At 41.7% G+C, this 16633-nt stretch overlaps 1 protein-coding gene across 2 annotated transcripts; it reads right to left on the bottom strand.

Moving 5' to 3' along the window:
* Positions 1–993: 993 nt before the first annotated feature.
* Positions 994–13589, bottom strand: MMP8 (matrix metallopeptidase 8). 2 transcript variants are annotated; one of them, XM_043893958.1, is made up of 10 exons: positions 13395–13589; positions 11473–11717; positions 10433–10581; positions 10220–10345; positions 7475–7636; positions 5407–5524; positions 4568–4701; positions 3836–3989; positions 3082–3185; positions 994–2919 (listed from the first exon to the last, which is right to left on the bottom strand). In XM_043893958.1, the coding sequence occupies exons 1-10, from the start codon at positions 13503–13505 to the stop codon at positions 2810–2812; spliced, it is 1413 nt and encodes a 470-aa protein (XP_043749893.1). In that variant the 5' UTR covers positions 13506–13589; the 3' UTR covers positions 994–2809. The 2 variants fall into 2 exon arrangements, with proteins under 2 accessions (XP_043749893.1, XP_043749930.1); XM_043893995.1 differs by lacking the exon at positions 3836–3989 and having other exon boundaries at positions 2830–2919.
* Between the last annotated feature and the right edge of the window lie 3044 nt (positions 13590–16633).

Raw genomic sequence — 16633 nt, 5'->3', positions numbered from 1 at the left:
AACTGAAAGGGGTTCTGTATGTTTCTCAGTAAGTCCTCCTGGAATTGAGCCCCAGCTCCTGTAGCAGAAACCTCAGCGACACATACTTGAATTAATGAACTTTCCCTCTTTCTGTTTCACTCTGCTTTCTCAACCTCACTCTTGCTTCCTGGGACCATGTCCCCAATAAAATGACTGCACCAAGGTCTTGCCTTAGCCTTTGCTTTGGAAGGAACTCAATCTAGGATAAAAGTAATATCATTCTTAAGTTTTAAGTTTAGATTCTCACATCTCTTGTACTCAAAACTTCAACATAGCATCCAGAAAATACCACATGTTGTCCAGAAGGAAACCTTAAAAAAGGCTAATGTTTAAAATTACTTACTATACTTCATATTGCTATTCACTTTCTTTGCCTATGAAATATGGTTAAAGAAATAACATGAATTCAGTTCTTGGGTTGAAAATGCACAGATGAGGCTTGGGCCAGGAATCTGTCATAAATAGCTGGTGCACCTAGCAGGTGTTCTGAGATGAATTTCCCATCTTTGTGCCTGTAAAAACTGATTTCATAAGAAGTTTTAGAAGATGCCATAGTCTGAAATTGACACTTAAAAATGAAATCTCAAATTCTTACAGGTCCTTTTGCCATTTGCCATTGGTACAATGAATTGCTTATCCATTTCCCTCACTTTCCTTAGCACAGTACCTGGAACAGGTAGGTGATTAATTGTAGAATAAGTGAGTAAATGAAATTATAGTATATACTAGTTTTTATTTTATCTTATAAAATGAGTTGAGAATAAAGTATTGACATACTCAAGAGACTCTTTGAAGACACTGAATACTGACAAAATATTTCATTAACCTATGAAGCAATATCTAAGAGTGTAAAATCAATAGTATAATATTTCTGATAAGGGAAAATACCCACAAATATATTGAAAATTCTCTTTTTATACTTTAGATTAACTATGTGGTAGTATATTAAGAAATCCAGTAGATCACAAGTCAGTCATTTAAAATATTTATTTTGAACTCACTTAATAGATAAATTTTGAACCAAAATTAAGTATCAAATTATACTAAATTAATCATCTGCAGGGCTTAAAAATTTTAACAGAAAAAGAACAAAGTATATGATAGTGTTAAACATATTTTATAGTTCACATATTTATTATGTTATTACATAACATGCAGCTTATTAGCTGCCAATTTATTATAATGATTTTTTAATTGGAGGATAATTTCCTTACAGTGCTATGGTGGTCTCTGCTGTATGTCAACATGAATCAGCCATAATTATATACACGTCCCCTCCCTCTTGAGTCTCCCTCCCCCGCCCCATTCTACTCCTCCAGGTCATCACAGAGCACCAGCCTGAGCTCCCTGGATATTATAATGATTTTAATGTCTGGACTAACCGTTATGATCCCATGAATCTTAAAGTTCTTAATAGAAAATCAATCCATTAGCAAATTTATGCATCTCATCTCAGTTTAATTCAATTAAATAAGAGTTACTGAATTTTGTGCCCAGCACAGTTCTGTTTGTGTGGCAAACCCTAGTTTTCTGTAGAGGGTGTCCTTTTGAGGAGCTCAGGGAAAACAGAAATAAAGAACAACAGATCTAACTAGCCCATTTGCTCAGACTCTAGAAGCCAAGGAGGAGGCAGGAGAGGAGGTGGTACCCCTCCTTTTTGCTGCTTCCCTGGGAAGATACCAATCATCTTTACTGGGGTTTCAATTCTGTCTTTCTGTACTGATTCATTTCTTTAAGTGCAGCTGTACTGTTTCAGCTTCCCAGAGCTGCTGTAACTAAGTATCACAAACTTGGTAGCTTAAAACAAGAGAAAATACTTTTTTTTATCACAGTCTGGAAGCTACAAATCAAAATCAAGGAGTCAGGAGGGTCATGTCCTTCTCTCTGAAGGCTCTAGGATGGATCTTTCCTTGCCTCTTCCCAGCTTCCGGTGGTTGCCGTCAAGCCTTGGCACGTAGATGCATCATTCCCACTCTGCTCCATCTTCACAAAGCCTTCTCAACTGGGTATCTAGGGTCTGCTCTTCTTATAAAAACATCAGTTTTTAGGCCTGCCCTAATCTAGAATAACCTCATATTAACTAATTACATCAACAGAGATGCTAGTTCTATAGGTACTTGGGGTGAGGGCTTCAATATACCATTTTTGGGGGGATACAATTCAATCCACAACAGGTATCAACAATATTTCCTTCCAAGAGTGGAAAATAGCATCACATTTTTGGTCAAGGCAATGTGTACTGCTTATGTTGTTCATAACACTTGTTTATTCACTCAAAGAGTTGTGTCCTACTCTTTGCGACCCCATGGACTATAGCTGGCCAGGCTCCTCTGTCCATGGGATTTTCCAGGCAAGGATATTGGAGTGGGTTACCATTTCCTTCTCTGTGGTCATAATCCTTACTTCTAACCAAAACACAGTGCTAAATTACATGTATCAGGTATACTTAAGACATATTTAAAAGACTTAAGAATAAATGGGCATTTTAAAAGTCAAAAAAACAAGTTAAGGAAATAATGAATATTGATTGAGGTGGCAAAGAGGACTTAATCTCCTTCTTGTGATGGATTCACTAAGATGAGATGGAATGTATGAGAACCAAATCAACCTCTGCAAACAGTGGATACTCCAAATGTAATTTCACTGAGGACAGGTCCAATGAATACAGTGATAGCAAACAACATTATTTGTTATTCAGAAAATATAAATAGGACACAGTGTAATAGATGTGCAAATTAAACTTCCCTTCCATATTCAGAAAATGGATACAATCACATTTAATTTTGCTTCAACTGTATCTACAGTCAAGCCATATATTGCTTCTGTTGATTCTAGTAACTCTACGAGCATGAAAATCAAATGCATGATATTTTGGTCCACTGAAGAAAAGGAAGAAGGCTATAAAAAAAAAAAAAAAGATACAATGTATTGAATTAGCTAGTAGAAGATCTTGGATATTTTCAATTAAAAAACCCCACTCCAGTCCTATTATAACTATCAAATGCAAATGAGATATTTTTTAAAAATTAAATAAATTTATTAAGTTCACTTTCTACTTACAATTCTCCTGGAAAACTGCATCAACTCTACTTTTTATTCCTCGAAAAAAGCTTTGTATGCTTTGGGGATAGCCTGGTTCCATAGATTGACTTTGGTCATCATATCTGATGAGAAAAAAATCATTCCATAGTTTAAGACCAATACAATATACAATGATAATGATTTCCTTTAAATTGTATATACTTTAAAAAGTGCCTTCACACATATTTTCTCATTAGTCCTTCACAATATCCTATTTACTGGAACTAATGATGGTTAATTTCTCTACCTAAGGGTACATACCTATTTATTTATAAAATATACCAGTATCACTAATACTAAGGCAGATTTCTGATTGCTGGTGCAGTGTTACTTTCAAAAAAGAGAGCTTATGTTTCTCAGGTTTTTACTTAATTGATTCATCATCTCTATCTGAATAAATATAAGTTCAGTATAACATTTGCTTGAGTGTAGTAGAATTTAACTTTCAGAATTTTATGAATAAATGAGACTTAGCCTAACTCTTCCTTTGTATCCCACTTTAGTGCTCTATTAAAGTTAGCTCTTTTTCAGGATATAGCGTGCTCAATACCATTGTGCAGGCGTCTCAACTTGATGAAAATTTCAAAAGCCATAGCAACATCAATTATCTTGTGAAAAAGAATGCTCATCAGAAACCATCTAGATATGTTAAACCTTCAGATACCTGATCATTGATGGTTTCTAGACAGGGTGAAAAACACAGATTTCAATCTCTAATGGAAACAAATCTTACCTCCAGAATTGGTCATTTACAAAGAAGTACGTTTTTCTCCTGTAGGAAACAGCTGCATCAATTGCCTGGACACTGCTTGGGAAGCCATAGTTTGATATATGCTTGGGATAACCTTGCTGAGTGTCATAGCCACTCAGAGCCCAATACTGCGTGCCTGTCAATGATTCAGGTTGTATGTCAGATAGAGTTTTTCCATTCCTACAAAATGTGTATCATTTCTTAACCTTTGCGTAAATTCATCATAGGAATAAAAATGGAAAAAATAGTCTTGAAAAGAAAAAGGTGGTCAAGTTAAGATCACTGGGCTATGATAGCCCTCATGGTTCCCCAGCACCTGTAATAAAATATTCCCAACATCTTAGCTTGGCATTCAGGGCCCCACACTTGGATGTCTTATCTCATGTGACGGCTATCCAGAGATTTAACTAGAACCTTGGGGGAATCTTGGAGAATTATACCCGGGATGAGGGTGGAAGAATGCTAAAGCTGGTCTAATGAAGTGTTTTTATTTTGTAAATGAGGAAATTAATGCCTGAAGAGGGTACAACCTGCTGAAGTTCACACAGCAGTTAGTGGTGGACAGGGGACCCAACCCAGGTCTCTCAACAAAAATGCAGCCAGCGTCAACACTCTCTCCTTGACTCACCTCTTTGAACCTGGAAAAGAGCACAAAGGCCTCCTGCCCTTCCCTCCACCAGGAACTAAATGAAGAGGACAACCTCGGGCAGTTACCTTTGAATACGAAAATCAGGTCCCTGTCAAAATCCTCATAAGCAGCCTGTATGCCGTTTGGCAGGGAAGGCCAGTAGAGAGAAATGAAATTGAATTCGATCATTCGTAGCCGACGGTGCTTCCTCCAGACGTACCTAGTGGAACACAAGCAGAGACGCACGCGTGACAGGCCACGTAGGCGGCCTCCTGCTGACAGGATATGACACACAGGAAGGCGATGCTGGCAGCTCGGCGGCCAACATGTGACCAGTCTTTGTGGTGACCCCGTCCACCTGGTGAGCGCTCTGCAGGTGTCAGAGGAGCCGACAGGAGCGGCCTCACTCGGTCACATTTTACGCTACCGCCATTCTGACACACTGACAAGCCTTCTGTTGTTAGGCCCTTTACCCCTGGGGCTACGATATGATGAGGATATTTAGAATACAAGCACACTCAGCCTGTGGGTCCACAGTCACAAAACAGCCAATGGAAGACTGAAAAATTCAGTCAGATGATTTCTCCCAGATCTTATTAAGGGACAGTGTCCATTCACCTGACTGAATCTGGGTAGAACTGAATACTATTTTGGTCTCGGAGAAACCCAGCCACAGAATTTCCAACAGCTAGAGCCCATGTTTGTTTACATCTTCAGAAACATCTGAATATTTACCAATGTTTAAACTATTTTTTCTTTTCTGGGATGTTTTGAGTTACCCAGAAAGTACTACCAGTTCCATTGAGATTCACATGCATAGAATTCAAAGGAAAAGCTGAGCAATGTGTACCGTGTGACTTAATTAGAATCTAGTTTTAAGTTAGCCAGTAAAGATGTCAAAAGAAGGAATATTTCATTCTCATACTTGTCTTTGAAGAAGAGTATTTCTCCACGGAGTGTGGTGACAGCGTCAAACGTCAGTCTGGGGTCGCAGGCTGTGGGGGTGGTTGGTCCAGTAGGTTGGACAGGGTTGCTTGAGGGTCCTGAAATTAAAAGAAGACTTACTATAAACATAAGCCCACGGGTGTATATTCGATACATCTCAGGTCATTGAAGGGTCTTGGTATGAAAAGAAATGCTACCTGACTATCCTACAAGCTGTTAAAAAGTAATCACATATTAGACTTTCTTTAAAGTCTTTTTTTTTTTATAATTAAAAAATCACACAGGGCTTCCCTGATGGCTCAGTTGGTAGAGAATCCGCCTGCCAAGGCAGGAGACATGGGTCTGATCCCTGGTCTGGGAAGGTATCTCATGCCACGGAGCAGCTAAGCCCGTCTGCCACACTGATGCGCCCGGGAACTGCCACTAGTGAGCCCACAGGCCGTGACCACTCCAGCTTGAGCACCCTGGAGATTGTGCCCCGCAGCAGGAGAAGCCACTGCAGTGAGAAGTCTGTGTACCGCAGCGAAGAGTGGCCGCCTCTCGCCGCAGCTAGAGAAAACCCGGGCAGCAATGGAGACCCAGCACGCCCGAAGGATTAGATAAAAAATAAAGAAAAGAGTAGTGGTGACTTTAGGGACAGTTCCAGGTTGTGAAGCAAAGAAATGTGAATTCCCTCCCTTCCCCTCTGCCAGTTTAAAATCAGAACCCCATGTTTCTTTCCCTTCTTGGCACCTCTTTCTGCATGTTTAGTCACTCGGTATCTACTTTCTCATTTCCCACAAAAGTCCACCTTCAGGAAGCTCTTATCTATCAGTGTTCTGCCAGACAGCATAAATCTCAGTCCAATTTTAGACATATTTTTCTTATAAATATTTAAACTGTAATGTATTTTCTCATTGCAGAACAAAAGGTTGCAAGCAGTTAAAATATGGGTGAGCGAGGAAAGGAGGTGTTTTCAGAGGAAAAGGAATTGGGAAGTAGAGGTAGTCATAGACTAGGTCTCCTTGTTCCTGAAAATTCTACTGTCATGAAAAAAATTCATAGTTGTGGGACTCTAGCAAGCTTGGTTTTGACACTGCTGTCTTACCAGAAAGGGAGAATATTTTACCCAATGTGACTCTACAACACTACTATCCAATCCACACTTTATTTATTTATTTATTTATTTATTTTAGAGAAAGAGCTGCAAACCTTTCTCTGGCTTCTTGTTCCTACAGCCATGAGGGGGCAGGAGGGCAAGAGGAAGGAGAGATGGACCAGTCCAGACCACACTTAGACAGGGCCAAAGGCCTCTATATCCCTCCCTGAAACCTGAAAAGTATGTCTCTGCTTCAAAAAATGTTTCTATCTCTCCATACTCCATCCCACTTCCTTCTTTCTGTCACAGACAACTATCTTGATATGTTCAACATATATGTATAAATATATGTTTGTTAGCACGTTTCTTGAAAATGCTTTGCTTTGTCTATATGCATTCTTAATTTGTGTGGATTCAACACACTGTATAATTTGTACACTGTGTGATATGTATCATTCTGTTTCTTATCCAGGAATCACAATGTTTTAAAGACTCATCTGTGTGTGTGTGTGTTAGTTACTCAGTCATGTCCAACTCTTTGCAACCCCATAGACTGTAGGCCACCAGGCCCCTCTGTCCATGAGATTCTCCAGGCAAGAACCCTGGAGTGGGTTTCCATTTCCTTCTCCAAAAGGAACTATAGAAAGAAACAAAGTGAAGTTGCTCAGTCGTGTCCGACTCTGAGCGGCCCCAGGGACTGTAGCCTACCAGTCTCCTCCATCCATGGAACTCTCCAGGCAAGAGTACTGGAGTGGGCTGCATTTCCTTCTCCAAAAGACTCATCTGTGCCCACCTGAGTCAGAGTTTCTCAGGGCTGCACATTACTGTATGGCCTGCATCCACCACATTTTCCCTGTGTGTTCTCCTCCTGATGGGTTCCCAGGTGCCCTCCAACATCTATCATCACAGCAGACTGCAGTGAGCATCCCTGACGTGCCCAGGCATCACCATGTGCTTAAGATGACCTTACCGTAGATGGCCTGGATGCCATTGATGTCATCTTGATGCAGTGAGTAGGTGCTGGGGTCATTGAAAGCGTAGTTGGGATACATCAGGGCCCCAGGATCAGAGGAGTGAGCCAGCCCTAAGGAATGGCCAAATTCATGGGCAGCAACAGGAAACAAGTTGTAATCTGAAATGCAAGCGTGTGCGGTGAATGGGTTGAAGTGGATTGAAGGGTGGTGGGAATAAGATCTCGAGGAATGCAGCTTCCAGGCCCAAACTACCTGACTTCTCCCTTTCCTCTTCATTATCTGATGAAATAGAGACTGGAAGGAAACAAGGTAGGAGTCATAGGTTGCGATTAGGAGTAATGAGCGCCTCATCAGGCCTTAGACTGCCTTTCTTCTAGTTCCTATAGGTCATGGACCTGAGGTTTAGGGAAATGATAATGAGGCCATCAAAGGTCTCAAGACTCTCAGAGACCCTCTCCCGCCATGTCCGCACACCTACTCCTCGCCAGCCTCCCAGACCCACAACACCACGAGCAGAGTCGCAGTGAAGAGGCACAAAGAAAAGAAGCCGGTCATCCCACAAGACGGGCCTCCTGTTCGGGGTTGACTCCCTTTGGCTTCCAACCACCCAGAGCCTAGCGCTGGCTCTTTCTTGATTCTGAGCTCTCCAGGAAGCATCAGAAATTTACCACCAGAAAGAGACAAACCCCACCCCTTATTGGTTCCTACTCTTATCTTTTGACTTCCATGAGTACCGTGCCTTTCATAACTAGGAACTGAAAAACTTTCAAGGCTTGCACTTCCTGTCAAATAAAGCCCAAGCTCCTTTGCCAAGTCCAAGACTACTGAATCTGGCTCCGGCAGACGTCTGAGGACTGGATTTCTGATGTGAACCCTTCCCTCCAACTGGTCTACATGTCGTCTCACAAACACGCAGTGCATTTTCTAACACTGCCTACTTTAAAAAAATCATAGTTGCAGAGCACTTTCTTATATGCTAGTCACTGTAATAATATTTAATCTTACAACATTCTTAGAAATTATTTCTAATAATACTTCTACAAGAAAGGAACTGAAGCCCAGAGATTTTGGAACCTTGTTATTCGTCTTGCAACTAATAAGTGGTAGAGCTGGGGTTGAACCTGGTTATGATAGCAAGACCTGTGCCCTTACCACAGTGTTCAACACTTCCTGATGATAATTAGCCTTGAAGACTCATGCTCTTGATCATCACATTCTTCCACCTTGCATTCATGAATGCTTAAAAAAAAAACATCTTTGAGTGCCTGAAGTACTGGGCAAGGAGCTTGGGGGGATTTTTATTATCTGCATAGACTAGACAGGGAGACACATGCAAACAACTTGAATGCACAGAATAATGAGGAGGAAAGTCAGAGAAGACAAAACAAAGGCTACTAGGATTCTCAGAAGAAGACAAAATGGGGTGTTTCCATACTGGTTGACATAGTATGGAAAAAGGGAGACTTTGAAAGGTGGGGCTTTGGGCGTGGGCAAGGGCATTTCGGGAGGAGGAAGCAATGTGAGCCCATGCAGGATGGGTGGAGAGCAGACGCTGTCATCTGGGAACAGTGAATTGCAGTGTGGCTGCTCTGTGTGAAATGCGAAGACAAGCCATGAAAGATGATGTTGGAGCTTTCAGTGTCAAGTTGGAGCTTTCAGTGTCAAGTGGACATAACTGGCCTAGAAAATGTAAATACTGGGCTTTCCAAATGTAGACATGGGCTTTCTAAGAACAAAACTTCTTGCAGTGTTGGGGAGAATTAGAGGGACAGAGACTAGAAGTGAACAGTCCAGGTGGGACTCGGATCAGGTGAGCGGTAATGACCATCTGAACTGGTGGGGAGGGCAACAAGAATCTGAAGTCATGGGGAGAGTTTATTATCTTTGTGAACACACAGCTCCAAGCACAGGGATTTAGGTAGAATAAATACTTAGATCATTGATGTTAGAGGAAATGGTGGGAGGAACAGGTCCCAAGTGAAGATAAATGTTCCTTTCTTATTATTTTCAAAAAAGTGTTCCATGGCCTTTCGTTACCCTATAACCTTTTAAAGTACCATATGGTCTGAATATACCTCTTCTTATACTCAGTTCTTTCCTTCAGGTGATCTTATTCTTACCCTGAGTCTTCTCCTGAAAGGGGTAGTTTGCAATATGGGAACATATCTTTGAAAAAATAGTTCTATGAAGATGAAATAACTAGATAAACAAGAATATGTAGATGGCTGCTCTTTCCTAGGTAGGACAGTGTTCTAAATAAACCTAAATATTTCTGAATTTCCAAAAGTAGAAATCTTTTCAAACATCATAAAATTTCGCAATATTAAAATAAAGATTTGCCCTAAATAGTAAGTCAGTGGTAAGCAGACTTTTTCTATGAGAGCCCAGATAGTAAATATTTCAGATTTTGTGAGCCATGAGGTCTCTGTGACAACTGCTAAACTCTGAGATTGTGGCATGAAAGTGGTCGTAGATGATACATAAAAGGAAGAGTATGTGGCCCTGTTCCAATAAAACTCCATGTATACAAATAGGAACAGGAAGGACTTAGCCATGATTTGTGTTTTCTGATTCCTGCCTTAGGAAACAAGGTCAGGATTTAGCTTTTAAGATTTTTTCTAAACCGAAATTACCTTAGTATCTTGAGGTAATAAAGATAATGTGTGTGTGTGTGTAGGAGGGCAAATTCTAATGTGAAAAAGCTCAGTTAGAAGCTACATGTGGTCCCTTGGTTAACTTACTTTCACGGGTTTTGGTCCATGTTTCTTCTGCGTCAAAATGAACATCTCCTCCAATACCCGGGCCTGGCTGAAAGGCATGGGCAAGAATTCCATTGGGTCCATCAAATGGGGAATTGTCCCCATGATCTGAAATAAAACAATTTGTATTAGGTATTTGCCAAGTTTCAGGTTAGCCAGGGAAAGCACAATCGCGCCTGGCTTCCTTGAGCCCACCTTTTTGGGCAAAAGAAATCTGGATGTCCGCTTCTTTGTCCAAGGTCCTGTTGAAGGTCAGGGGTGACACGTCACTCCAGACTTTAAAGGCTTCCTCAATAAGTGCTTCTATATCCGTCCTTGTCAAGTTTGGGGTATAGTTCACAATCCTTCAAAATGAGAAGGCTCATTATTGTTCGGAACAGCAGCCCCTTGGTACATTAAATTGCTCTAGCTTGGAGTTTGTTGCATGTGTGACATGCTACCACCGAACAGTGTGTAAGAAGGGGTGAAGGACTTAGGGTTGAAGACAGACCTGGGTTCTGGACAGGTTACTACATGTCTTTAAACTCAGCTTCCTTATTCATAAAAGGAGGATGGTAAAATAGTACACCTCTCATAAGGTTTTTGTGAGAGCAAATATATATAAAGCATTTAGTTCACTTCTTGGCATATAGTAGTCTTCAATAAATATTGGGTATCATTATTAGTTAATATCATCAAAATGGATGAAAGGTGAGGCTAGATTCTCTCCAGCAATGATTAAGTCTTTTGGGGGGTCCCTGGTGGCTCAGTGGTAAAGAATTCACTTGCATGCAATGCAGGAGACTGCCTGTAAATGCTGGGGTCTCAGATTTGATCCCTGGATGGGGAAGATCCCCTGGAGAAGGAAATGGTACCCCACTCCAGTATTCTTGCCTGGGAAGTCCCGTGGACAGGGGAACCTGGCGGGCTACAGTCCACGGGGTCATAAAGAGTCAGACACAGCCTAGTGACTAAACCATGAACCACCGACATGAGTTCTTAGAGAGGCAGCCTAACTTTGCCACAGACCTCTTTAGACTGTTAGAGAAAGGAGACCAAAAGTGGCAGGATTGACAAGAACCCATGGGATCTTCACCACTTTATCCTCTCACTCATTCACTAGAATCTAAACTGTGTAAGAACAAGGACATTTGTTTGTCTCTAGTGGATTCCAAGTTCCGTATCAGTGCCTAACCCAGCAAGAGTTCAGTGAACACTGGCCCCGTGAATAAACTCTGAAACTCGAGAAATGTCACCTGTAGGTCAGCTGATTTTTTTCCCACTTGGGGTTTCCTGGGGTTCTCATAAAGCCCCCTGAGTCGGGCACTCCACAGCGAGGCTTTCTCATCATCTCCAAGGTTTCCTCATCTGGCTTCCCTGTCTCATTCAGCCCGAAGAATCGCTGCATTCTTTTAAGTGTCTCAACAATCACATTAGTTTTGCTCTTCCTTTCAGATTTATATTTGTACCTTGGCAATTGGTAGAACTTCTCTAGGTAATTCTGGAAAAAGACAGACATATAAGGGATTTGCTGTGAAATTACCTTCAGTTCTCTGGGGTTTTGCATTCCTTTTTAAGTTAGTGCAGAGGTCAAACCAGGGCTAATAACCTGATCGCCACAAAGATAAAAGCACAAATTTGTTGGTTGACTTTGACAGAAAAGTGCCTACTGGAAAGAATAGTTCATCCCTTCAGTGCTACAATTAATATTATTCATAAAAGTAGGTATTTCATTAGGGGTAAGATCGACATCTCAAGCAAAATGCTGGTATACAGTTAGGAGACTGCCTTCTTATTTTTATTAAAAAGCAAAACAAAACAAAACAGCATAAACATTTATTGACTTCTTGAAGTATTAGTTGCAGCATGCAGATTCTCTTTCTTAATCCTCTTTTCACTGTTGTAGAGGAGGGTTAATCATTCACACCGACATGAAGATGCAAAAAAATAAGGAACTTGTCAAGATGATAATCAGGTCCCAATTCACCATGTTGCTTCCCAGATGAGAACTGGGAAGAACTTGAGAAGAACACCAAACATGTTTTGGAGTAATAGCGGCATCACTCTCATTAGCCTCTTATGCGCCACAGTAACTCTTCAAGAGGGGCCAGAAACTCATTAACAAGTAACGGTTCTGAAAGTTGTTAATGAGCCAATTATGAGGCTTCTTTCTTTCACCTTAAGCATCCTGAAATGGCACTTTGCAAGTGACGCAGGACACAGCAATTTTGTGCTCACACAGGCTTGGAGATCAGATAGATAGCTTTGGGTTCAAAACTTAGCTCTGCCACGGATTAATTGTGTCCTGGACACATCACTTAGATGATTTAAAATTCACTTTTATCTCTAAAGTGGAATTAATAATTTGTCCTCACAGGGTTGCTGTAGGATGAAACGAGACAATATTTGAGAAATGCTGAGCGGGGCACCCTGTGCGGAATAAGTACTTAATCACTTCTGGCTATCATGCCATGGGTGACTGTATCATGGTAAGAAATATTTTTTTTAAAATCAAACAAAAAGAATCAACAAGAAAAAAATACTTTTCTGAAACTGTAATGCTAAGAAAATTGTGCATGACAAATTTCTGACAACATTCCTTTGTGTTTCTTTAAAGCCTTGGCCTGACTTTCATACTGCTAAACAATGGGAAAAAAGCTATCAGTCTTGCTTTTTACAATGCTTCCAAGAGTTTATAAACAGCCCCATAGTCTGATTTTAGGAAATATGACTGCATGATGAACTGATTTCTAGTTTCTCATAGTTTCCCATCCTCACACTCTCTTGTACACCTGAGATATTTGGCTGCAAAGACAAGTCCATATAGAAAGCACCAGTGATGTAGTAACTGCATTGCAGACATTCTAGAAAGGAAATCTTAGGTAAGTGAGAAAGAAAATCATTTTGTAATTAAAACCATTCCTTCTAAAAGGTTTTCCCAGCTGGAGCAGCTTGGCGGGCATGCTTTCCGAGTGTTTGAAGAGTCCAGCATGTTTGCACGCCCGGCTTTCAGAGAGCCCCGTTTGGAACTCTCCTAATCATTGAAACAAGATGTTCAGCCTCAAGCAAATCATTCACGTAATTCCTTCAGGCTGTTTCAACTAAAAAGAGACGATAACCCAAAGAATTTTCTCATCACCAGCAAGTCATCCACCCACCTAAATGATAGTTGAGGTACCTGAACAATGTTTCTATTTTTCTCTTCTGGGGATGCAGAAGACACTGGGAAGGCCCTGGAAAGCTGCACGTGGAGGAGGAGCAGAAGTGGGAGCATCTTCAGGCTGAACATGGCCTTGTCTTCAAAGACTGCCTCTCCCAGCCCGCCTTCTGCCCCTTCCCCTGACGGGTACCCCAAAGATCACAGCATCACATGTCACTCACCACTTCATTTGGTCCCTTATAAAGCCGTGTCTTAAACGATTGCCCCATCAGGAAAGTGAAGAAACGCAGACTAATTACACTCTTGACAGTTCTGCAATGTTATAATGTGATCGAGTACCCTCAAATGGGGGAGCCTTTCAGTGGAGAAAAGTACAATTTGCTGCTCTGCTTCTGGGGCTTTTACATATTTACTTTTACAAAATTGTCAAGGAAAAGGAATAGGAGACTAATTCTGAAGTTAATAAACAGCATTTCTGGATATGTCAGAAAATGAGGCTGTGTTGACTTAAACAGTAGAATATTGTTTAACTAGTGGTAGGTGTCTCGGGACTAAGGAGTCTGAATGGAGAAACTCTGCACTTACCCTCCATTGTGGTAGGTCAGAAGCCTGTGTGCTTGTGGGTGCTGTGACCAAGTTGGATGCATCAGGGGGTCCTAGAGTAGTTTCTGGAAGATGTGGTTTTGACATCAATGCAATAGAAAACCCCAGTCCACCAGCTGGATTTTCTTTGGAAAGACACAGAAAACAATACTGATGGTAATGATAATAACGATCGTTTGCTAAATATTTTTTATGTTCCAGACTTACGTGCTATATGTATATGACCTTGGCCCATGCTCACAAGGCCTTGGAGGGTGGATGCTACTATTATCTGCATTTTGCAGATAAAAATCAAATCCAGAGATGTGAGATGGCTAATATAACTCACGTGCTAACCTTGAGGAGGAGCCAGGATTCAATCGTAGGGAGAGGCTGAACTGGCAGCTACGACTGATTCATCAGGACTTATTTTTCAGTCTCCCACTCTAGCACCTGGCTGGCCCGTGATGGAGCTGTAGGTCCAGGCCTGCAGCAGCTGGGAGACCCGGGCTTGTGTGGATGGAGAAGACAGCAAGAAGGGGCACAGGATGCCTCGTGTACGCCCAAAGGAAAAGACACAGAGAGGACTCCCAGACAATGTGGCTGTGTAGCAGCTGTGGTGGGCAGGGGCCCTTGGGCCTGCTTTTCAAACCATGGCCCTCGGTCCCACTTATTCTGACTGCATGTGCATGTCCACTGCTACCATACAGGGGCTCTGAATGGATTCATTCACACATGTTTATACACACAGTTGGGGCTTCTCTGGTAGCTCAGCTGGTAAAGAATCCACCTGCAATGTAGGAGACCCTGGTTTGATTCCTGGGTCAGGAAGATCCGCTGGCAAAGGGTTAGGCTACCCACTCCAGGATTCTTGGGCTTCCCTGGTGGCTCAGATGGTAAAGAATCTGCCTGCAATGCGGGAGGCCTGGGTTCGATCCCTTGATTGGGAAGATCCTCTGGAGGAGGGCATGGCAACCCACTCCAGTATTCTTACCTGGAGGATCCCGTGGACAGAGGAGCCTGGTGGGTTACAGTCCATGGGGTTGCAAAGAATCGGATATGACTGAGTAACTAAGCACATACATGTATACAGTTGACCCTTACCAAGGGGGTGGGTTGGGGTGCTGACCTTCTATACAACCGAAAATTTGCACGTAATTTATACTGAGCCCTCTGTATACTCAGTTCCTCTGTATCTTCATTTCCGTGTTGGCAGATTCAACCAATGCTCAAGCCTGTCATGCTCTAGTATTTATTATTGAGAAAATACAGTGGGATGAACTGGGAGACTAGGATCGACATACATACACTCCCATGTATCAAACAGATGCCTGGTGGGCGCCTGATGTCTGGCTCAGGAGCTCAGCTCAGTGCTCTGATGACCTAGAGGGGTGGGGATGGGCGTGTGGGGTGGGAGGGGGCTCCCAGAGGAGCGGATATGTGTGTACATACAGCTGATTCATTTCATTGTGCAGCAGAAACTAACACACCGTGGGAAAACAATTATATTCCAGTAAATAAAATGAGAGCTAAAGAAGGAAACAATCCAAGTGTGAGTGGGCCTATAGTTTAAATCTATGTTGGTCAAGGGTCAACTGTATTCTGTAAAGGCAGGCTGTTCTTGCACATAAATGTATATGTCTACATGTATAGCACATGTTAATATGTCAATAATATCTCTATTTGAGGGGCTTTGGTAAGTGCTTCAGTTCCCTCCTGAAGTCTTTTAACAGCTTTTAAAACAAGCCGAAGAAACAAGGCTTGGGTTTGAACCTATCTAGAGAGCAGATGAATGTTTATGATGTAGATTCTTACATTCATTCAAGAAGTATTTCCTGACACCTCCTGTGTGCCAGATGCTGTGCTGAGAACTAGGTTATTGGAGCTAAGTTAAAGTGGTTCAAGTGAAATACTGTGGGAGTCTGGCAGAAAGTGCAGGGTGGGTAGAATCAGGGAAAGCTTCCTGAGGGAGGTAGAATTTGAGCTTGTCCTCAGAGGAAAGCAGAATGTGGATGAGCAGAGATGTGAGATCCGATCCTTGTCCCCATGTTCTAACTTTTTCCAAGTGGTTCAAGCTGTTCTCCATGTTAACACTCCCTGGGCACACAACTTAGTCATGATGTGGCTTTCCATGTGTTAGGTCTTTAGTGGAAAAACCTTTTCTGCCTAAATGAGAACGCCCTATGTTGAGTTATTTTGATTCACTGTCTTGTTTGCAAGGTTTGTCAATATACTTTCTCCTGAACATAATGGGAAATGATTTAGACAAAAATCCCAAACTTTAGTGAACTCGGTTCTCTAGTGTTTCTATAAATGTTGTGTTGTATACCTATGGCTGATTCATGTTGAGGTTTGACAGAAAACAACAAAATTCTGTAAAGCAATTATCCTTCAATAAAAAAAATAAAAAGAAAAAATATATACATATAAGGGAAAAAAAAGAAACAGAACTTTGGACTTGGATCCCAGATGACAGGTCCAGCCCCAGTACAGTGGTGGAGAAGGTCATGCTTGTTGTCAGAGTCTCTGGCTTCTGCTTTCTGAATCCTTTCTCTACGTTTGACTGACACACACCTCCATGGTGTCTGCGCCTCCCTTCTGCTGGTGCCTAGGACACAGAGTTCTCTCAGGCCCTCCCTTCTCTGAAAATCTGCTTCTGGGCAAAGACCAGTTAT

This window comes from Cervus elaphus, chromosome 1 (genome assembly GCF_910594005.1).
Source record: "Cervus elaphus chromosome 1, mCerEla1.1, whole genome shotgun sequence".
NCBI classification, from domain to species: domain Eukaryota; kingdom Metazoa; phylum Chordata; class Mammalia; order Artiodactyla; family Cervidae; genus Cervus; species Cervus elaphus.
This window is presented reverse-complemented; position numbering and strand designations above follow the sequence as displayed.

Coding starts and splice junctions, on each gene's coding strand:
- MMP8 (XM_043893958.1), bottom strand. CDS start 13,505: ATGTTCAGCCTGAAGATGCTCCCACTTCTGCTCCTCCTCCACGTGCAG. Junction 10,346..10,432: donor GATTTCTTTTGCCCAAAAAG/GTGGGCTCAAGG, acceptor GTTTTATTTCAG/ATCATGGGGACAATTCCCCA. Junction 2,920..3,081: donor TGCAGTTTTCCAGGAGAATT/GTAAGTAGAAAG, acceptor TTTTTTTTATAG/CCTTCTTCCTTTTCTTCAGT.